This window comes from Dermochelys coriacea, chromosome 3 (assembly GCF_009764565.3).
Source record: "Dermochelys coriacea isolate rDerCor1 chromosome 3, rDerCor1.pri.v4, whole genome shotgun sequence".
In the NCBI taxonomy this organism is placed as follows: Eukaryota; Metazoa; Chordata; order Testudines; family Dermochelyidae; genus Dermochelys; species Dermochelys coriacea.
In genome coordinates, this window is record NC_050070.1 from 131132239 (window position 1) to 131158418 (window position 26180).

Below are 26180 nucleotides of genomic sequence, written 5' to 3' on the forward strand. Positions count from 1 at the left end.
GTTCGAGATGGGAAACGTAGGATATGTGGTAATCTTTCATAAGTGGCAAAATAGAATGAAAACTCTAGTACAGTGGTTTTCAGCCTTGTTTCATTTGTGGACCTCTAAAAAAATTTGAATGGAGATTCAGACCCCTTTGGAAATCTTAGACATAGTCTGTGGATCCCCAGGGGTCCACAGACCACAAGTTGAAAATCAGTGCTCTCCGATGAAGTGAGCTGTAGCTCACGAAAGCTTATGCTCTAATAAATTTGTTAGTCTCTAAGGTGCCACAAGTACTCCTTTTCTTTTTGCGAATACAGACTAACACGGCTGCTACTCTGAAACCAGTGCTCTAATAGTATACTGGTCCAGCTCAGATTAATCTAAAAGAACCAGTTTGTTTAGAAAAGTGATAGCTTCAGATTCTGATCACCATCATTTGGTTTGAGTTCCAGCAGTTTGTTACTTGGATCAGATTTCATTTGTTTTAATTACTTCTCTTGCATGGATTGATTGAATCAGGAATTAGCAAGTACTAACCTGTCCTGGAATCTGTTTGAATGATGTCTTTTGTTGAATTTTCTTTTGTATATAGACAGAAGCATGCTGCTTTATTGGCAATGCTTTCATGTCCGTAAAAATGAGAATAAAAACTACAGACTATTCAGGTAATTTTGTAATCTCTTGTTTATTTAACTGTATATTTAATTTTAAAAATTAAAGCCAAGAGGAAGAAAATGTAAGATAAGGAAAAGATAAATGCACAAGATCAAATACTAGACCTCTGCTTCTTTCAGTGTAGAAAATAAACCATAATTTATTTTTATACCACTATGATGGGTATAGTATAAACCTGAATAGAATAAAATGTTAAAACCCCATTAAAGTAGCCAATCAACATGCACAATTACATAATATTAATATGTATGCTATGAAGTTCTGTTAGACAGTTAATTAAGTCAGGTAAATGAGTGTAAAATCATTAAATATTCCCATCATATCTTCTTGATCTCAGCTAGGACACTTTCTAGCCTCCACTTGCGTGATCATACATGCAGCCACATTGTGCATGTTCAAACACTTGCCATTGCACTATAAAAATGCTAAAATCTGCACACGCATGTGTTAGAATTTGCATCCACAAAACCCATTAAAGTAAATGCATTTTGTGAGTTCATATCAGTTGAATGCACACATATAGTACAGTTTTTGAAGTGCATGGGCAAGAATTTGCACCTGCAGAATATGGTTGCGTATGTCCATGTAAGAAGAAGCTGAGAACTGAAAATCTGGCCCTAAAAATCTTAAGACATGTTTGCATCCTCAAAATCTGAACAAGAAAATATTGACTGCCATCTAAAAACTACTTTTAACTTCGCTGGATGAAAATATTGCTATGTCTGCACTAAATTTAATAAACTTAATTCTGTTTTGTTTCCTTAATTGAGTTGATCTAGGCATGTCAGTCACAGATGGATGAATTTCCCTACACATGTGACTATTTTTTCTGAATTAGAACTTGAAAAGTAATGAGTTCCACATTGATCAACAGATTTCTGTCCCCTCCCCCAGACAATCTCATTATCAGTAGTTACCTCTGTGACACTAGCACTTGGTTCAGGAATTCAGTAGGCTGATACAGTTTGAATTGGAAGTATATATTCCAGATCAAAGACTCTCCCCTCCTCCCCAAACAGGTTGGGCAAATCAGCCAAAAAATCTTTAGAATAACTTCAGAAAGATCTACAATCTATGGCTCTCCTCCCACAAACTGCTCAAAGTGAGAACCCCTGCTCCTAGGCAGATCCCAATTCTGAGGTCAGTGGCGGTCCAGATGGACACAGGTATCTGCCCACACCAACAATTTGCAGGATCAAGGCTTGTGTCTGTAGAGCAGAAAAAGATCTGAGATGGCGACAGAGATCAGATTTCTCAAGTTGACCAAATGAGTGTTTCATCTTATTGATTCTGGATACCATAATATTTTTGTATCTCTTTTTTTAAAGTTAGATTATATATACAGTATGGCTCAGGAGTAGGCCCCCTAAGAGCAGTGTCAACAACCTCAATTACAGTGATTAAAAAAAGTGAGTGAAATCTAAGTTCACTTTTAAATCTTCAATTAATGTTGGTAAATTGGGAAAATAATCTTTTCCCAAAAATGTTAAGGGGTGGGAAGCTGCTGTTGGTAAGAGCAGTGACGAGTACAGCACAAGCAGGTGGAGCAGTTTTCACACACTTCCCCTCTCCTTCCTCCAAATGTTATCAGTTGGTGGTAGGCGCAGCAGCAGAATCCTAGTACTCTATCTCACATCATGCGTGGGAGTCCTGTGTTTATAAAAATAATAAAAAGGACAAATGCAATTTCCAATAAGAAGTAATCTGTAGGGTGTAATGCCCTCAAAGGCAAGCCTGTCTTTTCTTTTGAAATTTTCCGTTTGTCCTCGTTGTGACATCTTTGCATTGCTGACACCAAGCAGCTGTGAGCTTTCCCATGGGTTTCCCATGTGTGTCCATTCGTTGCAGGCTCACTGTGCTTTCATTTTATTTGTTAGTTTCCAGACATGGGGGGAAAAAAACCCTACCCGTGAATGACTGCATTTCCTGCTTATTAAAATAAAGAACTCACTGTGCTAACTGTAGTCCTCATTCTTATCAATATTGATTTCCATTTGTAATTTTTTCTTTAAAAAAGCCCCAAACAATTATTTTTAACGTGCAAGAAAGGTACTGGATTGACATCCCTTGAGAATGAAGTCTTCTACTTTCAAAACAGGACCACCAGCATCAACAGCAGCATAAATTTCCTTTAACCTTTCCAACAGTGTGTCTGAGCCATGGTGAGGATGGGTTCAGCTAGGGTTACAAGGTAGTTCTGTCATTCATAGATTCCAAGGCCAGGAGGGACCTTTGATAATCTAGTCTGACGTCTTATGTAACATAAGCCATAGAACTTCCCCAAAATAATTTCTAGAGAAGATCTTTTAGAAAAACGTCCAATCTTAATTTTAAAATTGCTGGTGATGGAGAATCCACCAGCACCCTTGGTAACTTGTTCCAGTGATTAATCACTTTCACTGTTAAAAATGTGTGCCTTATTTCCAGTCTAAATTTGCCTAACTTCAACTTCCAGACCTTGGATGATGTTATAGCTAGACTGAAGAGCCCATTATTAAATATTTGTTTCTCATGTAGGTACTTATAGACTGTAATCAAATCACCCCTTAACCGTCCTCCTTTGCTAAGCTAAATAGATTGAGCTAATTAAGTCTATCACTCTAAGACATGTTTTCTAATCCTTTAATCATTCTCGTGGCATTTTGCTGGACCCTTTCCAATTTATCAACATCCTTCTTGAATTTTGGACACCTGAACTGGATACAGCATTCCAGCAGTGGTCACACCAGTGCCAAATACAAAGGTAAAATAACCTCTCTACTCCTACTTGAGATTCATCTGTTTGTGTATCCAATTGCATTAACCCTTTTGGCCACAGCATCACACTGGGAGCTCATGTCCAGCTGATTATCCACCAGGACCCCCAAATCTTTTTCAGTGCCTACTTCCCAGGATAAAGTCCCCCATCGTGTGAGTATGGCCTACTTTCTTTGTTCCTAAATACATACATTTACTTTTATCCATATTAAAACCCATATGATTTGCTTGAGCCCATTTTGTGAGGCAATGCAGATTGCTTTGTTTCAGTGATCTGTATTCTTCGCTGTTTACCACTCCTCCAATTTTGTGTCATCTGCAAACTTGATACTTGTGCAGTCCGTGGTGCCTCTCTGAGACTGTCAACACTGCTATCAGTAAAGATGATGGTTCTCCGTTCCCAAACTGCTGACATGATAAGTCTCTTTACTTGTTGTCCTCTATGTACAGTGACATGCAAGATTTATACTATTGAAAAATAAATTTAAAACGGAAGGGTTTTTTTCCTGACATAATCTGTGGGTCTGCTTTCTATCTTGACTGAGACCCAAAATCTTAGTTATTAATCTTTTAAATATTAAAAGCCAATCTGTAGTTTTATCAAATAGGTAATATTGCAGCACCATTAATTCAGGGATCTGAAATCATTTTACAGACACTGATTCTCACAACATCCTTCCGATAAGGATGCCTAGTAGTTGTATACATTTTGCAGATGGGTTAACTGAAGCACAGCATGACTTGCTATATGTCATAGTGGCAGAATTGGAAATAGAATTCAGAAGTCTGAATATCAAGAGCAGGAGGCTTAGGAGCCAACAAACAGAGCTGAAAACAGAGGAGTTTGGGTGGAGAGCTGTTGGAGGAGAAGGGAGCAAGCCCCTGTTCCTTAGGGACAGTAAACAGGAGCTTAGGATGGAAGGCTATGACAGCTACAGAGGCAGCAGTGGTAGTGATCTGAGGAATGGAAGAGACAATGAAGATGACTGGATGCGGAAGCTGCAGGATGTACATTATTCTGGAGAGATTGCCTGACAGATACTTCATTTGTCTGACGTGTCACCTGATAGATCTGATGGAAGAGAAGATCCAAGATTCGGAGAGGCATCTGCCAATTACGGTTGAGTTATGAAGGGGATTTGAGTGGATGATAGCAGAGGAGGTGAGAGGAAGCTGAAGAGAAACCTCAAGACTTGCAGAAACATGACTTAAAGTAATCCGAGCTCCCTTCACATTCATATCCTTGAGTTCTTCAGTTCAGTCCATTTTCCTAACTAATTCCCTTAATTTATTAAAGTTTGACCTTTTGAAATTAAGGAGTTTCAGGCCTATTTTTGTTTATCCTTCCACTTAGTTTAAACCGTATTAACTCATGATCACTTGAGCCAAGGTTGTCCTCTACAACCAGATACTCTATGAGGTCCTTCTGCTTACAAATACTAAATCTAAAATGGCATCACCTCTTGCTGGTTTGGTGACTTTGGCAAAGAAATTTATGCGCTATCACATCCAGAAATATCTGAGCTCTACCCTTATTGTCTTCCAATGTGTATCTAGGAAATGAAAGTCCACCACAAATCACACAATTCCCAGTAGTATTTATTTCATTAAAATATTAAAAAGAGATCTCTAGCCATATGCAGATCAGACCGTGGGGGTCTGTAGCAGACCCCAAACGCTATCCCAGTGGAGCCTTTGTAACTTTTCTTCCCAGAAGTGATTTTGACCGAAATAGATTTCCTTGTATTCATTCCATCACTTCTAATTTGCAGTCAACCTTGTGATTAATATACAGTGCTACCCCACTACCTTTACTTTTATTTCTGTCTTTCCTGAAAGCAAATATCATTCAATATCTGTATTTCAGTCATGACTACTATTCCACCATGTTTCTGTTATCCCTATAATATCTGGTTTCACTTCCTGCACCAGTAGTTTTAGTGCCTCCATTTTGTTCCCCAGGTACCCTTACACTGGTGTACAAAGATCTTTGATTCTACTTGGCTTCACCCAGATTCTTCGCCCAATTAGGTACTGTCATTTTACTGCCACTATCACATACCTGACTGTTAGTGTCATTAGTATTGGCACCACCTTTCCTCTTGATGTCCATTCTCATATCTTCTGTTGTTTCTTTCTCCATTGTTGTATCTTTTCTTACTTGATTTTCCTCCCACCTAATATTAGAATCAGGCATGGAGATTACGTGAGACTCTCTCCGCCATCTACCCTGAATTCCTAGTTTAAAGTTCTTTCAATCAATTGTGCCATCCTCCATCTCAGAAGTCTATTTCCCTGCCCTCTCAAGTGGACTCCATCCCATGACAACAGTGCTCTGTCTGTGAATGCCTCCCAAAGCCCTACTTATAGCAACATGCCCTGACCCACCTGTTGATCACCATAATCTTGTCTCACCTTCACTCTCCTCCTCTAGGGAGGTATAGAATCCCATTGAAGATAATCTGTGCTTACAATCTGTGGAGAAACAATCTGAAGCCTACATCCTAAGAAAGGGGGGGAAATTGTAGGGAAGGTATGCAGACCAAACTGAATGAACAAGCATTTCAAACAGGTTATTAAGAGAAAGGAGAAAGGGATGGATCAGCAAGGAATGCTACCTCTTTGAGGTCAGAAGGTGTAGGGGGAAAAGTGAGAATTGCCAAAAGCCAAGCAGAATTGGATCTTCCAAAGGAAATTGAAACTAATGGTAAAAGGTTCTTTAGCCATATAAATAAAAATAAAACAAAGAAAGAAGAAGTGGGACCACTAAGCATTGAGGATGGATGGAGATTAAAGATAATCTAGGTATGGCCCGACATGTAAATGAATGCTTTGCCTCAGTTGTTAAGAAGGGTAATGATGAGCCTGGGGTCACTGGTAGGGTAGCTAATGGGAAGAAGGATATGGAAGTAGAAGGTGGAAGCCAAACTCAAACAGCTTAATGGGACCAAATCAACAGGCCTGGATAATCTCCATCTAAAAATCTTAAGAACTAGCACATGAAATTGCAAGCCCACTAGCAAGGATTTTTAATGAATCCATAAACTTGAGGGTTGTACCCTATGAACTGGAGAACTGCAAATATAGAACCTGTATTTAAGAATGGAGGGGAAAAAAGTGATCCAAGAAACTACAGTTTGAATCCATTAATTTGACCTCTGCTGTATTCAAGGTCTTAGAACAAGTTTTGAAAGAGAGAATACAATACAACATAGTTTTACAAAAGGCAGATTTTGCCTCCTGATCTCTTCCTTTGAGACGATAACCGATTTTCTCAAAAAAGGAAATGCAGTCAATATAGTTGACCTGGATTTCAGTAAAGAATTTGATACAGTTACACATGGAAAATTATTAGTTAAATTGGAGAAAGTGAGGATAATAAATTAACTGAAAGGTGGGTAAGGAACTGGTTAATGGGGAAACTACAATGGGTCATGCTGAAGGATGAACTGTCAGGCTGAAGGGAGATTATTAGTAGAATTCCTTAAGAATCAGTCTTGGGACCAATCTTATTTAACGTTTTCATTAATGATCTTGGTACAAAAAGTGGGAGTGTGCTAATAAAATTTGTGGATGGCATAAAGTTGGGAGGTACTGCTACTATGGAGAAAGACTGGAATATTATACAAGAAGATTTGTGCAACCTTAAAAACGAGTTACAGAAATGGGATGGAATTTAATAGTACCAAGTGCAAGGTCAGATACTTGGGGACTAACAAGAAGAATTTTTGTTATAAACTGAGAACGTATCAGCTGGAAGTGACAGAAGAGGAGAAAGACCTAAGTGTGTTGGTTGATCACAAGATGTCTGTGAACTGCAAATGTGATGTGCCCCTGTAAAAGGCTAATGCAATCCTAGGATGCATCAGTTGAGATATTTCCCGTAGAGATATGGAAGTTTTACTACCATTATACAAGGCACTGGTGAGATCTCATTTGGAATACTGAGTGCAGTTCCAGTCCCCCATTTTAAGAAAGATTAATTCAAACTGGAACGGGAGAACGGCAATGAGGATATCAGAACCTACAGTATGAGAGGAGACACAAGGAGCTTGGCTTGTTTCACCTAACAAAATGAAGGATGAGGAGAGAGATGATTGCTTTCTATAAGTACATCAGAGGGGAAAAACACCAGGGAGCAAGAGAAGTTATTTAAGTTAAGGACAGTGTAGGCACAAGAAGAAATGAATACCAATTGATCATCAATAAGTTTAGACTTGAAATTAGATGAAGCCATCAGAGGAGTGAAGTTCTGGAACAGCCTTCCAAGGGGAGCAGTGGGGGCAAAAAACCTAACTTATTTTAAGACTAAGCTTGATAAGTTTACGGAGGGGACAGTATGATGAGATTGTCTTCTATGGCATATGGCCTATCAGTGACTTAACAAATCTATCCAATGGCCAGAGATGGAACACTAACTAGGGAGGGCTCTGAGTTTCCCAGGTGTCTGGCTGGTGGGTCTTGCCCACATGCTCAGGATCTAACTGATTGCCATATTTGGGGTCAAGAAGGAATTTTCCCCAAATCAGATTGGAAGAGGTCTTAGGGGTTTTTTGCCTTCCTCTGCAGCATAAGGCATTGGTCACTTGCTGATTTGAACATGAATAAATGGTGGATTCTGTGTAAAATAAAGTTTTAAAATCAAGATTTGAGGACTTCAGTAACTCAGCCAGAAGTTAGGGGGTCTATTACAGGAGTGGGTAGGTGAAGTTCTGTGGCCTGCAGTGTACAGGAGGTCAGACTAGATGATTGTGATGGTCCCTTCTGACCTTAAAATCTTTGAGTCTATCTATCCTAATCACTAGATTTAAATTGTAAGAGCTTTGGTGAAGGGCTGTCTTTTAGTTATGCACAATGGGGTTCTGGTCCATGACTGAGGTAATACAAATAACTAATAATAATAATTGATTCACTGCTTCTCGTGCAATAAATACATTATGAACATTTGCTCAGTCTTCAGGTTAGTGAAGTTCTAATTTTATTCTCCTCTCCATGTCTATAAAACGGACAAAACAGGAGAGTTGGATTAGGAAGGGAAAAGAGTTCTTTGAGAGCAATGGATGTGAATGAATCACACTAGAAAAACAATAAGTATGCTGCAGGTATCCATTTTAGTTCAGAAAATGAACTAAGAAAATCTCAGTCGTAAAATCCTCATACAATAAAGATCACATTTACGTTAATACAGGATACTTTCTTATTACTAAGATTGTAAACTGCTGGTTTAGAGTGAGAACCAAGGACAGGTATTGAAGGCAGGGGAAGGCTAAGCCTCCCCAAACAGCCTTGCGTGGCCCTGCCCAGGCCCATTCCTGGTTCCAGGTGCTGTTCTGTGCGGGGCTCTTCCCCCCGTGGCTGGGGCCCCAGGCTGGGGCTAATGGGGCCAGCCTGCAGTTGTGGGAGAGCGAGCCTACACCGCCTGCCCACCCAGTGCTTGGGGGAAAGGGGTTGTGCTGCCCTCCCGGCACGCTTGGGGTGGAGCCTACTTGATGCTCCAGGGCATGCCACCCACTCACCCGCCTGGAGCTGGGGGAGGAGAGCCATGCTCAGCACTCTGGGGCTTCTGCGCTTTGGTGGGAGGGGCGGGGCCTCAGGCAAAAGGGGCAGGCTGGGCCAGGGGTGAGAACAATGGACAAATCGTAGATGATCACTTCTGCTTTTGGTATGGCAAAATTTGTGTACCAGTGATGGTGGGGACATGTCCCCAACTCTTGTTTACAAAAGTGTGGTTATACTCGGAAAATGAACATACATATACCCAGAATTGTGGGGTGAAGATTTTTATTCTAACAGTGAGTGCTGAAAACTCAGCCTGGGACCTCAAAGTCAGTCTATGCTCTTTCTGACTTGTGCATCATCAACAGTCGTAAAGAATCTCTAATTTAAGTTTATGCTCCAAACCTGCAAAAACTTAAACATGTGCTTAACTTTTACTCACATAAGTAGTCACATTGAACTGTCACATGCCTAAAAGAGAACACATGCATAAAACTTTGTGGGATCAAGACCTTAAATATGTATTCTGTCAATGAAACATGAGCCAAAATGGAATCCAGCTCACACACTATACTAATAATATTCCCTAGTAGCTGTTCTAGCTCTTCAGTGTTAATTGGAGTGAAAATCAATAACAATATATTTTGATAAGTAAATTAAGCAGATATGAATCAGAATCCACATAGGAGCAGATCTGTTGAGTAAGAAGATGACAGATTGTCCCTCACATATGACAGTGTTTACTATTATTATTTTGAGTTGAGCCAAGTTAAACCTGTCCTGCTTGGGTCTAAACATCATTTATTTGATCTATTTAGTTTATTGAAGGCTATTTTCATGAGTTCTACAATTAAATTCCTGAACATTACTACTGGGAAGTCCTCTAGGGAAGATGGCATTTCAGAATCTGTCTGAAATATACTGTGTCTCCCCCCCCGATTAATCTAAAATAACAGAACAACAGTGAAGGGCATGTATCATTATAAATTTTGGTAATGCTATTGTAGTTGGTTGGAATATAGTGTATTACAGTGTTAGCATTTGGGATTCTGCTAATTTGGTTTAATATTCCCATTCTGTTTATAACTCGGATGCTAGGAACTTGATTTATGCTCACACATCACATACTGTAATACAAAATAATTGTATTTAAGGGTCTTAAAAGCTTGTTGAAGGATGCTAGAATTCTGAGCGGTTCCCCCAGCAGGAATTATGTTGACCCCAGAGGGAGTCCTGAAGATTCCCATCAGTGTTTTTCCTCTGTTTGTACTCCCTCTTACTAAATCTTATTTCATAATCACAAACCAAGCAGGTTTCATTTTGAAGATGACAAGGTGCATCTCATTAAGTACAATTGCTGTATATATGATTCAAAAAAATTACAAGGAGCTATATTCATTTCCTTGGCATGTCACTGAGACAACTTTAGTTCTAAATGATACAGGTTTGTTTGTATGTTTGTTTGTTTGTTTTTCTTCATCTCGAGTACGGTATTAGAATGGGGTAAACTTCTATTTAATCTAAATGAATTACATAACATCCTTCAATTTAGTGAAGAATAATTGTAGGGATTACTTAGAAATCCTTCACCCTAGGGAGCTAGATACATTATGTTCCTTATACTTTACTGTGTGTTGATCCTTTGGATGAGACCTTAAAATCTGAGGCCTGGTTTGCTCCAAGTGACCAGTAAAGAGTCCATGCCTCTTTGGTTTTGCTATGCTGTCCCTTGGCAAAAATCGAATGTGGTTCAGTGTGCTGTATGCTGTTATCTTCACTCTGTAGGTGTTTTTCAGAGGTGCTGTTATGTACGTAGTTTCTGAATCTCTAGTCTTTGGGATCCTTCAAGCTGTAAAGCTGCTGTTATTGTTACTGATAATGACTGAGATTCTGTGTTGCACCTTAAGCAGAGAACTCGCAGCCCTGTGGAATAGAAGGTAGACAAAAGGGGCTTTAAGCCACCTTTTTGCCCTCCGTAATATGGGCTACTCTCAGAGCCAGTGCAGCCCCTGATTTAACTTATGCAGCCGGGGCAGTTGCTTTAAGTTAAGGCAACCTCCATGGGCTGGTCTATCAATGGTGGCATTGCCAAGAATGAAACCCTCCTGCCCCGGCAGACTCCTGTACCAGGGCCTGTAGAGGTGGCATTACTCAGAAGGCAGCCTTGACCTGCCCATGCAACGCCTACATCAGGGAAATTGTCCCTTTGCTGGCTCCAGAGCTTTTATGGCTTTTGTACTCTGGCACGGCAGCCGGTTAAATCCCTCACCACAAGTTTATCCTGGCTGCAAGGTTTTAGGTTAATTTTGTATTTCTTAGATGATGTTGCTACCATTCCAGTATTTCTTCTGAATAAATCCACATTGAAGAGAAATTATTTGATCTTTGGACTGCTGGCAGAGGAAGTCTTACAGTGTTTAAAATATTTCTACAGTTTGAACACAATTAACCCTGTTCCTTCAAATCTTATAGCTTGTATGGTCTCCATCAAGCGTGGTAACATTTCTCATTTGACTCAGTTATGAAAAATCTATGAATCAATTAATCATTTCAGTTAAAGTTTTAAATTACACTAAAAGAATCCCTGAGGGAACTGCTAATATTTAAGGAGTATTGTAGAGATTATAATTAACTTTACTCATTTCTTTAGTCTTACACTTAAAACTAAAAATTGGCTCAGTGAATCAAGTTTTTAAACTTGAGTGCGGTATTGAACTCCTAATTTCTTGTAAACAAATCTCGCAAATTCCTTTATTTCAGTGAATTAAAACCTCAATATACAAATAAACATGATGGTGCTACAAAGCTCTTTAGCACCTGTGGGGGTAGAGGACAGCAATATCAGAGTTCCCCTGGCCTAGAGCCAGCATATTGTTTGGTGCAGAGGTGGCCTCTGCCTGGTATAGTTTGTGTTATGATGGAATCATCACTCAGAAGTTCATTTAGGTCCTCTGTTATCTGTGTTTTTAATTTCAACAGCTTGCCCAGGTTGATTCCAGAGCTGTTCAGCTTGGTTCTCTCTTCATTCGTGGTCTTACAACTTTAATTATGGCCAATAGTTCCCTTGGCTTTCCAATGAATATGAATGATTTGATGCCTTGGAAGGTGTTTGATGGAAAACTTTTTCAAGAGAAGTATCAGCAGTCACACAGAGGGTGTTCTTTGGAGGAGCTTTTGGAGGGCAATGTGAGTATATACATCCCTTGCAAAAGTTGTACATTCTTACCTGAAAAACTGTAACCATCAACTACAAACATTTTTTTATTTTAAAATGGAGGTTTTCATTGGTCTCATTTCATCCTTTTCCCTGCCCCTCCCTCCCCAGCTGACCTCCCCTGCTTGTGCCCCCCCCCATACAAGTAAAATTAATGTTGAGGCTATTGGGGAGGTTACAGTTTTACTGTTATAGTTTTTTGCTGCTTCATAAACAATAAAAAATACAAAATTGGTCATCTGTTTAAAAAAAATGAGAATTACAAAATGTGTTGCAGTTTCTAATATTAGTGTTTCTGAGAACTTCTGCCATAAACATTTCAGAGGAATTCATAAAGGTTCCTTAAAGTAACACAGTGGATAAAATTTTGAAAAGGCCTTTTGGCCAGATTTTTGAAGGTATTTAGGTGCCTAAAGATGCAGATAGGCATCTAGTAGGATTTCCAAAAGGCATCTAGGCACCTAACTTCCATTGAAATCCATGGGAGTTAGACACCAGGTGCTTTTGAAAATCCCAGTAGGTGCCTATTTGCATCTTTAGGCACTTTGTAAATCTGACCCTAAGTAATTTAAGAGCCCAAATCACATTTTCAGAAGTGATTTGGGCTCTTGGGAGGCTGTCTCACTGAAAGTTAGTATAATTTAGGCTCCTTATTGCCTGTCACTTTTGAATGTGGAACTTGCATTCCTAAATCACTTTGGAGCTTTTGAAAATATTACCCATCATCCGCTTAAAAAATCACACTTCTCTGAAATGTTTTACCTGATGTTACTGCAAGTATCACGTAAGATCACAATAACTGAAAGATATTAGAGAAATTATTTTACTGCTTTTTCAGTTTGCTGACTTAGTACATTTGACAGCATTTTGTGTATAATCGGTTTCACTGTTTTTCCTTTGTCGCCAATTAGGCCCCACTCCTGGAATTTATTATGTGGGTGGACCCCCATGGGCATGATCCCATACAGGCGTAGGGATTTTCCCAAGCTGAGTCAGGTGCAGGGTTGGGTCTACACAGCCTTATCCAAATCAACCACTGAAGTCAATGAGAATTGTTCTTTTTATTTCAATGGGTTTTGGATTAGGCTGATAGTTTCTTCTGTTGTTTGCATGCACCTTTCCCACAGCAACAGGGGAGATTAAAAAATACATTTATATTTTCCTATTTAATTTAAAACCACAAAAAATTGGCAGGAGGTCACAGACAGGTGGTGCATCTGAAACTACTTGTTAACTAATGTTTTTCTTTTGGAAAACTTGGTCGATTCCAAGTTGATGATGACTCTTGCAAAGAATATCTAGACTAGGATAAAGGGTTGGGGTTTTGTTTTGTGTTTTTAAAACATGTTAGGTAACATGTTTTAACTAACATTTTAAACCCCTGGTGTAGATAGGGCAAGTTGTATTTTAACAAGTGTTTAACTGAGTCAACCCTAGAAGGGAGCTCAAGGTTCACCTTGACCAACTAACTTATCTACAGCAGGGCTTTTTTTTTTTTTTTAAAGCCACCTTTTATCATAATCTAAACCTTCCCTATGTGAACAGTTCTGTTGTAGAAAAATAATCAGTCTAGACTCTTGAATGTTTAGAGTAGATTGAATATCTTTTTCTTTTTTTAGTTAGGGTTTTATGCTACAAATATGGCCGATTTCAGAGTAGCAGCTGTGTTAGTCTGTATTCGCAAAAAGAAAAGGAGTACTTGTGGCACCTTAGAGACTAACAAATTTATTTGAGCATAAGCTTTCGTGAGCTACAGCTCACTTCATCTCACGAAAGCTTATGCTCAAATAAATTTGTTAGTCTCTAAGGTGCCACAAGTACTCCTTTTCTTTTTGCAAATATGGCAGAGAGAGCTCCCAGACTAATGAAATAGTTTTGCAACTTTTCAGTTTGAAAGGCAAGGATCTGTTTTCAGATGCATTCCCTAGAGATGCCAGTTTAGCTGCGGACATTGGCAACGCAACAAACTTATGTGATTGGTTGTTGCTGCTATTATAAAGTTAGCTTTATAGATACAATTGGTACTTATTTCCTGGCACAACTTGATGTAGTGCTGGGAGCCATGATCTTTCAGTATTTATTTCTTAGCAGTCTTCCTATAAGCATCATAAATATGATCTACTGAGAGCTACAGCATTGTATTCAGAACAGTTATTCTATGGGTGATGTTCTACTATTGAAAAGTTGAAAAAATTGCTCTTTTCACTGTTGCTCTCTATCTCTAAACTCTTAAGTATCACTTCTCTACTGGTGCTTTGGAGTGGGTCCATGTAACTTCAGTGAGTTAGGAGATGCAGTCTCAGGGTTGTTTTGATCATAAAGATATAATTAAGTACAAGAAACCGCTTTAAGTAAACTATAATAGAGGTACTTTATTTGGTCTACGCATAGCACAGGGTAGCAACTTCCTGCACATTCTAAGGGCAAATCCACACAGAGACGTGCACCAAAACAGAAAAAAGTAGGAATTAAAACCAATTTAGTTATTTTAGTGCAATTTTGTGTAGACCAGCTGTAAATGGTATCAACAGCCACTATGGATAGCGATGGAAGGACAAGACTTGGGCTTCTGTTACAGATGAAAACAAGACTTACTGATTTTTTTATAAATTAAACTTATGTTGGGCCTCTGTTTTCTTTAGCAGTAATCCAGTTAGTTTGTTTATCCACACAAAAACTGGATATAATAACTTCATAAAACAGAGAAGTGATGATGATATCACTTAATTGACTTTTTATTGTTTCTCTCACTAATAAAATATGTTCATGCTTTATTTTTAAATTAAAAACAAGTTAACTGACAGACTCAACATAAATCATATGTTTCAGAGTAGCAGCCGTGTTAGTCTGTATTCGCAAAAAGAAAAGGAGTACTTGTGGCACCTTAGAGACTAACAAATTTATTAGAGCATAAGCTTTCGTGAGCTACAGCTCACTTCATCGGATGCATCCGATGAAGTGAGCTGTAGCTCACGAAAGCTTATGCTCTAATAAATTTGTTAGTCTCTAAGGTGCCACAAGTACTCCTTTTCTTTTTTCATAAATCATATGTTTTGTCCTCTTTTTTGTTGCTGCCTTTCAATCTGTCTTCTTCATAAGTACTTTCTGAGCTTCTTCTCCCAAGAATGCAAGGGGAGTATTTTAGTATTAATGGGATCTAACCACAGAAACTTGTCAGCATAGATAGAAAAATAAAGCTACAAATTGAGAACAAAACTATATCGATAATCAGGTTTGTCAAATTAGAAACTTTGTTAGGAAAATTCACTGAAACTTTGAGTGAGTTGAACTCCACCAGGAGCTAGTTAAACCTCTCTAGTTAGTTAGTGGCTATCTTGTCAACCTTTCAACCTTATCAAGTAGCCATTTGGGTCTCCTCTTAGTTACTGAAGGAACTGTTGTCCCAATGAAAATCAGTTCAGCTTTGTGAAAATCAGCAGACTAGCTTGAAGTCAGGCAGAGAATCCCCAGCCTTGCACACACTCCTAACCTCTACCAGCATTCCAAAAATTTAAAAAAAAATGGATAAGTTATTAGGACCTGATCATGTCAAGGTAATTAGTGTCTGCAAATCACATTTGAATCTGTGGAAGTTCAGGAAATGCAGCACCTTGCTGTATTGGGACCTTAGTTAAATTAGTTCTATTTGTCCTCTGGACAACTGGATTTTTCCATCAAAACAGGATTCCATAGGATCAAAACAAATCAAGTCTTTTGTTTTATATTCCTCCTTTCATCTTTAGTCTAGGTTATATTCTATCAATCAACAAATATCTAAAATATGGCTGAAGTTATTCTGCCAAGTGTTTCTTGGGGTATATGAAGTAAAATGCACAGACTTGTTTCTCACTGATTCAGTTTCCATCACTGTAATACTGTAATAAACACAGGCATCTATGCATCAATCCTTATCAAGTTGCCTTAGCCATCGTTGCCTAAGCTAATGGTTAGGTAGGTCTAGTCAGGTCTGTCTGTAGTGGCAAGTCAGTGTAATAGAAAGCAAGGGGTGCGAAGCAATTTACAGAGATGAGTGGAGCAAGAAAAGCAAACTTTATCAAGAAAGGAGGAGGAACAAACACTCCCTCTCCTCCCTCCCTTCCCCCCCCCATCCTCTTTCATTATGGAATATTTTTAGCTTTGGGTCTTCAGGAAGACAAACCAAAAGATACTATGAGGCAAGACTAGCAAAATTCTTTTGATTGCTATTTAGGTGTTTTAGTGGTGCTACTCTTGAAAAGAGAGAGAGAACCTACAACAGTCATTGATTTAAGTCCACTGTCTGCAGGGATCTTTGCACATGCAGTTCCAGAATCTGAAGTCATTCATTTGCGAGGCTTGCATGGTAAAGAAAAGAACAATTCAGAGCAGACGGCGAGGGAACGGATTTATCACAGGTTGGCATCATGTTAATTTTACAGTAAAGCCACTATATTGATGATACCTATTACCTTTCAACAATTCCCCCAGGGAATTTGTCAATTAAGTAAATCCTGGGAGAACTTGCTGACACTAACTGAAGGAAGAATTTAAATCAAAGCTTCCTGATTTTAGAAAATTTCATGATTTCCCAAACTTAGGTGAAATATTTCCATCCAGTTACGCAGCTAATAAAATGTATGTATGCAATAAATACAATAATGATTACTGTCAGAATAATAACTGTTCTTATACTTAGTGACTAAAGCTATTTTTGTTCTGTTGCAATTAGATGACTCAGGATTTCCCATTCTGCTTTCAGGAAGTGTTCTTCAGGGTTAACAACACTGAAGGGGTTTGAACACGCATTTATATTTTTTCACAGCTTAGTCTGTGAATGCTGATGCTTCAAAATCCTTTGTAATTATTCTCAATTTAAAGCTTATGAGTCAGCATCAGTTCTAATGACAATTGATGCATTTTAAAATACTGTTACTGCACAATTACTTAGCCTTTGTGCCTATTTGTTTGAAATGGAGATAATAGAAATGGGCATGGTTCTCTTGATCTTGTATGTTATCCAGACAACAAGAGGAAAGATTTAATCAAGTCTCAGGCTTTTGATCATATTTATGCACAAATGTAAGAAGAATCCTTTCTTTCCCTCCCCATCCTTTGTTTTGTGTTTATATAAGTGGATGGAAGCTTCTTGATAACCTTGATAAGTGTATGGAGTCTTAAGATATATGTCATGTCCTCTGTATTGGGTGCTTTGGTTTTTTTTATCGGTACATCTCTTTTTTCCATTGCCACATTGTTTGGCATTTGGGGGTACATGCTTTTTGAAGACCTGATACTAGATATACAAAAAATGATGCATGAAAACGGAGTAAGGTGTCCCTATAAGATCCTCTCATCAATGGCACATCAAACCACATTAGCATCTACCATGACTTGTGGATTCATGTTTAACTGTTTCCAATATGATTTAAGGCTCCAGTGTGGACAATGTTTTTTTAAACATAGCTGTGTTAACCAAAACTGTGCTATTGATTACCACCATAATAGAGTTTCAGCATGGTTTCTAAACATTCTTGTACGGCTTGTAACCATGATGAATGTGGATAGAAATTGAGCTGTGAGCACGTGCACAGAACCGTAGTTAATTATGTTACCTGTGAGAGGGAGGGTGCTATCTAGTTTGGAGGAATCAAAAGCGCACATGAATATTGTGGCACTTCTCTTATAAAATGTTATTTCCAAAAAATGCAGAATATGATTTATCTTTTGTTCATAAAATTGTGTATATAATCAATATCAACTGATAAATATTGTTCCTTAGAAATGCAAGAAGGAGGAAGGGAACGTAGCTTCCAGCAAGCATACACAACTTCTTTTGTTCCACCATATCATAGTCAGAACAGGGGATTCCAGTGGAGAGGCTCTCAACCTTACTTTTATGGGTCTGAGGCACAACCTTCAGGTAAAAAAATCAATATAAAAAAATAGAATTGACACTGCCAAAGGTATATGACTGTGTCTGTGCGTAAACGTACATCATGTATTTGTACATTATGGTTATGATCTTGCACCCATAGTCATAAATGGCAAAACTCCATTGCATCAGTGAGATTTGTGTATTAGTATTAGCTGAAGCTAAACCTGCAAGTTACATATAGAGTTCCGTTATGACCCCGTGTTTTCACTCATTTGTAACTTTTGGAAAAATTCTTCTGTGGGTCTGAAAATTCTCATTTTGGTCTCAGTTGAATTGTTTTAGAAAGTTTTAGTAGTTTTCAATTACCACAGTAGCATAGAAGTGTCTAGCTAATGCCTTTAGTTTCAGATCCTAACTCATACCACAATCGAGAAAAGCACTTGAGCACATGCTTAATGTTAAGATTTAAACACAAGCTGTGCTCTTTTTTGGTGAGAGTTGACCATAAACCACTCACCAGCAATATCTGTGGGTAGAACAGAAGAGACATTTAAAGGAAGCTAAGGTCAATGCCTCTGGTAGGAAATGGGTTCTTGAAACATTACAAGAAGGAGGGAAAATGTTGCCAGGGTCAGGAGGCATCTATGTGGAGTTTGGAGGAACCAAGCCCAGGAAGAAGGAGAATCATCCAAAACAGACTAAATATTTTCTTGGGTCTGCAGTACAGCAATGTAACCCTGAGTTTCTTAGTTTTGCTTTCTAAAGAAGTTTGGTGAAGTGATTGGTAAAAACAAAACAAAACAAAACATTTAAATATAGTTGGTCTCCTGTGGGCACAGGATAGACAATGTGATACCTATTATTAGACCCACAAGTAAAATGGTTTGGCATGGCCTGTTTGGATGAGGCCAAAACATAGGACCTTGCTGAGTAACTTGGTTATAAACAGAATCAAAACTGACCCTGTGTCTTAATGATTCTGTTCTAGGAAGCATGTAATTCAGGGTCCAGCCACACAGAGATCTTATTGCAAAATGTGTTCTTAATAACAGCACTGGGTCATGTAAAAACACGATGCAGTAGCGTTATTAAAACCCAGTTCATGTAAAAACATGATGCAGTAGCGTTATTAAAACCCAGTTTGGACTTTTCTATAGAGATGAAACCAAACCATGATATAACAGTCCCAGGAGACTGTAATAACACAATTCTCCAATTTGATCAAATTTCCTATGTATATGTAAAATAGGTTTATTAGAGAAATGAGTGACGGGTCCTATGGAAAAAATGTTATGAGATCATGTAAATAAAGACTCAAAATGCATGTTCAAAGGTGTGGGGGTGGGAGCAGAATTAAGGTTGCATATTTCCTAACTTTCAAGTTTGCAACTTGATAAAGTTCTTTTAGTGTGTTTGTGTGTGTGTAATGTCATATTTTTTTAAAAAAAACTGCAAACAACAAAAATTCCATCATGTAGCATCATATAGACACCCACATGCGTCATCAGCAGAGTTGGAACCTTTAGTTCCACCACTCACACCTCTGCTTCTTGAGCTAATGGCATATCTGATAGAGGATGACAACTTCCTCTTGCTATGTGGAACAGCACTAGGGGGATGAGATATACATTTTGCCAGTGGGTTTCAGAGATATTTGCTGACAGCAGAGAAATGGTGAGACTCAAGAATGTTGGGTGCCATTCCAGGCTCTGGAGGGAGGGGAGAGTGCTCCTGTTCCTTCCCCATCCAGGCTGCTTGTCCCATTCGCTTTACCTACCCAATCCCAATTCTCAGGTTCTTTTCCCTGTCTTTTTGCCTAGCCTGTTCTAGTCTTCCTCTTCAAGCTCAGTATCTGAGTCCATATCTTCCCCCCCACTTCCAGTCTTTTCACCTCCCCTTACCATGGAGCATGGGTTTGAACACAGGTCTCCCAAAGGCACAGGCTAGCACCCAAACCACAGCACCATCTTTCCTCTATATAATACCCAATGAACCCATTCAGTTTCTCTTCCTACATGGGTAGGGGTTTTCCCTGCAGTACATGTTCTGTTGTATTTCCAGTCTAGTTTTAAATCCCATATTTGCAGATCTGTTTTGGCCATACAGTTACACAATATGTATAATTCAGGTGCTAAAATTACATCTCACAGGATATGTCTACATAGCAATTAAGCATCCGCAGTTGGCCTGTGCCAGCTGACTCAGGATCACGGGACTTGGGCTTCAGAGATGTTTCATTGCTGTGTAGATTTCTGTGCCTGGGCTGGAGCCCGAGCTTTGGGACCCTCCGACCTCAAAGGATCCTATAGCCTGGGCTCTAATCTGAGCCCAAAGGCTACACAGCAATGAAACAGCCCCACAGCCTCAGTCCCACAAGCCCCAGTCGGCTGACATGGGCCAGCAGCCAGTATCTAATTGCTGTGTAGACATACCCATAGAGTCCTGAACTGAAGGTAGCTTTCTGCCCTCCTCTTTAATTTAGAGATGTAGCTAATGGAGACTATGGGTCCCAGCAAGCAATGCGCCAGCCTGATCTGAGAGCAATCACTCAGATTAAGACAGAATGTTGCACGATGGAAGTAATAGTCTCAGTGGGTCACACCTCCATACTAAAGTCAGCCACAGGTTTTTCACATATTTGGCGTGAGCTGCAGGCTCCCAAGGTATACACAAAGCAGTACTTAGTTGAACAAATTTTGGGCACCCTAGATATAGTCTCCATCTACTCTCGGTTGGGAATTGTGCTACCTATATTGTTTCGTTGTTGTAGAGTTTACTGTTTAAAAAACACACTGTTTAAAACTGAAGCTGTTGCTAAATTTGCTTTAAACATAGTTTGACCCCATTCAACTAAGTTAGCAAAAACCAGTTTTAAACTATGTATAAAACCAGTTCAGGTAACAGAGTTGCTAGCTTTATGTAGACAGGGCCACATGGCATATTTTCAAACAAAACTTCATTAATTGTTAAGATTGCAAATGTGATTCAAAACAGGACACACTGTACCTTTCCACACGTCACTAAAAATAAACAAAACACTGAGAACTATAGAAACCACAAGCGAAGGATACATCAACAATTCTGTCACTAACCTCAGTACTCACACTAATAAACAGAAAAATTGTCATTGATCAGTATGCAAACCACTTTCCAAACAACCTTAATTCTATCCCTGTTCAAAACACAGTTAACAAAATCTAAATCAAACTTATCCGTCCATTACTCAACTCTTTCATAACAGCATATAAAATCTTCAGTAGCTTCCTTTTATTCATATGAGGGTTATACTGAGTCTGACCTTTTATGCAGTCACAACAGTTTTCTGAGTTGTTTGTGTCTGGCCCTGACTATACAGTTTTATTATGTATAGTGACTCTTGCGCTGGTATTGGGAAGCTTGTCTAAAGAAACAGAAAAGGCTATTGCCTCAGTGAGCCAAAGATGTGGGAAAGGGAATTGAGAGTAGAGCTGGGCAACATTTTTCACCTCAATAGTTTATTCACTGAAAAATGTAGTTTCAGGTCAACCAAAGGAATTCTTTGCAAATTTGTCTAAGTTCGTCACTTTTTGTTAATGTTGAAAAATTTTGCTGTGACTGTCAGATGTTTTGACAAAAGCAAGCCAAGGATCACAAAATGAGGAAGTGCCCACTTCCCTCATAAGCTTTAGCCCAGTGGTTATTAACCAGCACTCACCTGGGATGTGGGAGACCCAGGTACAGTTTCCCCCCTCTGCCTGCTGTGGAAAAGGAATTTGAACTTGGGTCTTTCCCCATTGTAGGAGAATGTTATAACCACTGAGCTATGGGATATTCTGGCATGGACCTTTCTTATTCTCTTCTCTTGAGGCTGTTCCATTTTTTATAAATAATTAAGTAATCTTTGGAGCAGGGATTTGAACTTGGGTGTACCACATCCTAGGTGAATGACTGAATTGCTACTATGAACGACAGTGGATCGTCATTGGGCCAGGGAAAGAGAGTGAGAATGAGTCTATAGCCTGGTAGTTAAGACACTCACCTGTGCAAACTCAACAAATCACATTCCAGAACATGCAACAGCTGTACTGCAGGGCCTTAGTTTATAGCATGATTTTGTAAAATGTTTTATGACATAGTTAGATCTTGTCAACACTAGCCAAGGCCACCACCTTGGTAATGTCTTGCCCACAAGAATTGTTTAAACATTGTTCTGGCTAACATAAATTGAACTGTAGTGTTGACCAGATCTGATTATGCTTCATTACTGAAGTAAGGACTGGTCTTCACATAGTTTTTATACTGTTTTGCCTATAGAAACCTACATAGTTAAAGCAATACAATCCCCTACAGTGACTGCAGTTCTGCTGATAGAAGGGTGTTTATTATGTCACTATTACTCACATTTAGGATAAAATTAAGATGTAGATTGAAGGAATACAAAAAACAATGTAAATAAGTTCTAAGTATCACATTGTCCTTTCCCTAACTGGTACAACCTGGTTTGCGGACCATACTGTATGTCCATCAGTTGCAAGTAATTGGCTGTACTAGTATTAAAAGTGAAGATTTATGCAGATAGCTGGCGTACTGTCTTTAAGAAGAGCAACTCCACCATTAACTTTAGCCACCTAAATTTAAAAAATATTGGCCTTCATTGAATATCAAGTGAATTATTTTGAAATGGATTTAGAATAAGAAATAGTGAGGGGTTGTGGCAGTAACAGAGGGGAAAATATTCTTTTTTCAAAGTTATTTTCCTGTTTTGAATGTTAAGAGGAAAATATTTTATTTCCCCTTTCACACTCCAGGTAGAGGACATCGAGACCAGAGAAGACATCGAGGCCAGAGGAGAAGGTTCCAGCTTGCTCCCCGGTAAATAATAGAACTACAAAGATTACAGAAGGTCTGTAATGGGTTTGAATGAAAGGATAATATTCCTCCCACAGATAGCATCTTTACTTACAAAAGCCAGGATTCAAGGGGCAGGGGTGGCAGGTTTGTAGAAATTTTGGTGGTGCCCAGAACCCACCCCCTCCCAAACTCCGCCCCTCCACCTGCCTAAGACTGTGGGAGGGAGTTTGGGTGAGGGGAGGAGTTCTGGGGTGCAGGCCCTGGGCTTGGGCAGGGGATTGGGGAGGGAGTTTGGGTGAAGAAGGGGTGAGAGGTTGGGCTCTGGGAGGGAGTTTGGGGATGGGCAGGGGTGAGGGGTTTGGGGTGTGGGAGGGGGCACAGGGCTAGGGCAGAGGGTTGGGGTGTGGGGGAGGGTGTGAGGGCTCAGGCTGGGGGTGCAGGATCTGGGGTGGGGTGGAGCTGGGGATGAGGAGTGTGGGGTGCAGGCAGGCTGCCCGGGGCTGGGCTAGAGAGGACGACTCCCTCCAGCCCTCTCTCCGCTGGCAGCAGTGAGCTCTGGGGGAAGGGTTCCCTTCTCACCCCTGGCAGCACACTCACCCCCGCCACTGTCACTGCACGTGCTCCTAGGGCCCCTCTCATGTCCAGGAAGCCACCTCACCTGCCCTGTGGTGGGTGCCAGGACGGGGGGGGGCTCCATCAGATGTGTGCCTCCTCTCCTGCTGCTGCCCCTCACTGTAGTCTACTGGGGGTGGGGGATGGGGCTGCCCCTTGCCCAGCGTGGGGCAGGAGCGGTGACTGTGGGTGCGGGGCCCCTGTGCTGGTGGAGGATCCTGCTGGAATAAGGGAAGGGTCTGAGGGGGAAGGGCAAGGTCAGGGCAGCCTGCCCTGGCAGTAATGGTTGGGGGGCACTAGGACCCTGCAGCGGAAGTTGATGCTGAAAGCCAGCAGAGCAGAGTCAGTGTGGAGCTGCAGGGGAGAGGCAGGGACGCTCTGCTCCAGCAGCCCGAGAAGGTGCGTGGGGGCAGGAGGAACACGCAGTGGAGATGTGGGGGGGCGGCAGGTAGGGCTGGGGGAGAGACTGGCCCCAAACATTGGTGGAGCCAGGCCCCCAGGCCCTGAATATTCCTGGAGCCCGGGCACCACGGGCCCATACAACTCGCCACCCTTGTCAAGGGGCTTTACAGAGTGGTTGAGCACCTGCAGCTTCCAATTATTTCACCTGAAGCTGTGGTGCTCAGCCCATTATGTCCTTTCCATGCTAAGATTGAGCTAACTTTATGTGGAGAATGGTTTCACTAACTGCTGTAAAACCAGTGTCGGGGGATCTGGTTACTGCTTGGCACTATCTAGTTATGGTTAAAAAAACACACATTCCCATTTATACAGGAAAGTCCAAATCAAGATTTAACGGTGCCAGAGCACTCATATAATGTAACTAGATCTTCCCAATATAGTTTTACATTGCAGATGAGAACTTAGTGTGCCCATTAAGAACAGTGTACAGTACATATGCTCGGTTTCAGAGTAGCAGCCGTGTTAGTCTGTATTCACAAAAAGAAAAGGAGTACTTGTGGCACCTTAGAGACTAACAAATTTATTAGAGCATAAGCTTTCGTGAGCTACAGCTCACTTCATCGGATGCATTTTTTCCACCAAATGCATCCGATGAAGTGAGCTGTAGCTCACGAAAGCTTATTCTCTAATAAATTTTTTAGTCTCTACGGTGCCACAAGTACTCCTTTTCTTTTAGTACATATGCTGTGTCAGTTCTTGAATTAGGAGGCCACTGTTGGTTATGCCATACTTTTCTTATTGTAGCCTGCTGAAAAAGTTGGAACATGACATCACTTTTTTTAAACTTCACTTACCAGTGAAACATTGGTACTTCCCTGCTGGATTGCAGTGCTGATTTATAAGTCCCAATAGCACTTCATTGCAGTTTAGGAGGGGAGCAACTGTGCATATCCAAGCTATTTCTAAATCTTATCATGTCTGCCTCCTAAGTATTTCTGAGATCATCCTTTTCTTTCTGTCTAGACAACCAAAACTCTCATCCAGGCCCTTATTAATTTTAGAATTAGAGTTCTTCTTTGAGTGATGGTACCTCTATTGTACTCCACTCTGGGGTTACACACACGCACCATGTGCCCAGAGCTGGAGAATTTGAAAGTAGTGTCTTTTGGTCTGGACTTGCGTCCTGGTTCACCTCTTGCCTCCATCCGAGGGGATAAAGGTGGACCAACCGTCTCTCCAGTTCCTTCTCAAGGCCACATGGTCAGAGTTGGAACCTCCAGTGTCTGTAGCTTTGGCTTCGTCCTCCATAATAAGAATTAGATTTAGCTCTGCAAATAGTTTTAACAGTTTTTATAGTTTAGTGTTTTATAGATCTCTTAGTGTTTAGATTTAGTCTCTTTAGGGAAACCTCCCCACCCCCTGTGCCCCATTCAGGTACTGGACCGTGCCCAGGAATCCAGGCTTCAAACCCTGTGCTTCCTACCTGCGATCCTTCTTGGTGAGCAGTGACCACCAGCACTGCGTCTACTGCCTTGGGGAATCCCACATTGCAGTGAGGTGCAGTATCTGCCGATCGTTTCCCAGCCATACCTGAGAAGAGCAGAACTTCGTCTCTGCAACTGCTGATATATTTCATTTTATTTTACAGCACAGTTTCAGTGATGGAAATGTAAGCCATGCATGCTCAGTGTGACACTCTGTCCCCCTTTGGTGGTAGCCCTGCACAGCTACATTCAGGGCACCAAATCATCACATTAGACAGCACCAAATCCCCATTTTTTTGTTTTTTGCTTGACAAGTTTGTTTGTTTTTTGTTTTTGATTTTTGCTTGTGTCTTTGAGGCAGGGAGGGAGCACCAAAAGCATTTTCCATCATAGGTAACAAAACACATAGGACCAGCCCTGGCTAAGACAGCTGAGGTTTTTTAGACCAGGCAGTAGAGGCTGATGCATGAAGATCCAGAGGCCCACCCAAGGGCATCAGTGTTTCATAAATATTTCTTTTAACAACCAAATGAATTAATTTTGGACAGAGCAATTACAGTTATTACTAAATAAATATATAATGACGGAGCACATAACGGTGTTACCAGCACCGTTACCAACACCATAAGGTTGTATACTGGTTAACTGATATTACAAGTACTATCCTGAAGCTTTTTTTAAAAAAAATTTATGGAAGAAAATGTCTGTTTCAGAAGTCACATAAACATATTTTCTTACATTTTCCACTTGCAAACCCATTCAGTGTAAAACAGCCAGAGGTACTTTACCTAATTGCTACCTTCAGGGAAAAACGTTAGGTAATAACCATAAAAATTCTTCTTTAAAAAATGAAGCATACAAATTGTATCCA

General features: G+C 40.1%; 1 protein-coding gene across 1 annotated transcript in view; it reads left to right on the forward strand.

Moving 5' to 3' along the window:
• Positions 1-26180, forward strand: part of FAM120B (family with sequence similarity 120B) — an 89645-nt gene that overhangs the window by 55147 nt on the left and 8318 nt on the right. The window contains 4 exon segments of the mRNA XM_038395252.2: positions 11893-12099; positions 16413-16521; positions 17886-18026; positions 22769-22832. Coding sequence (XP_038251180.1) covers positions 11893-12099; positions 16413-16521; positions 17886-18026; positions 22769-22832 — 521 coding nt within the window.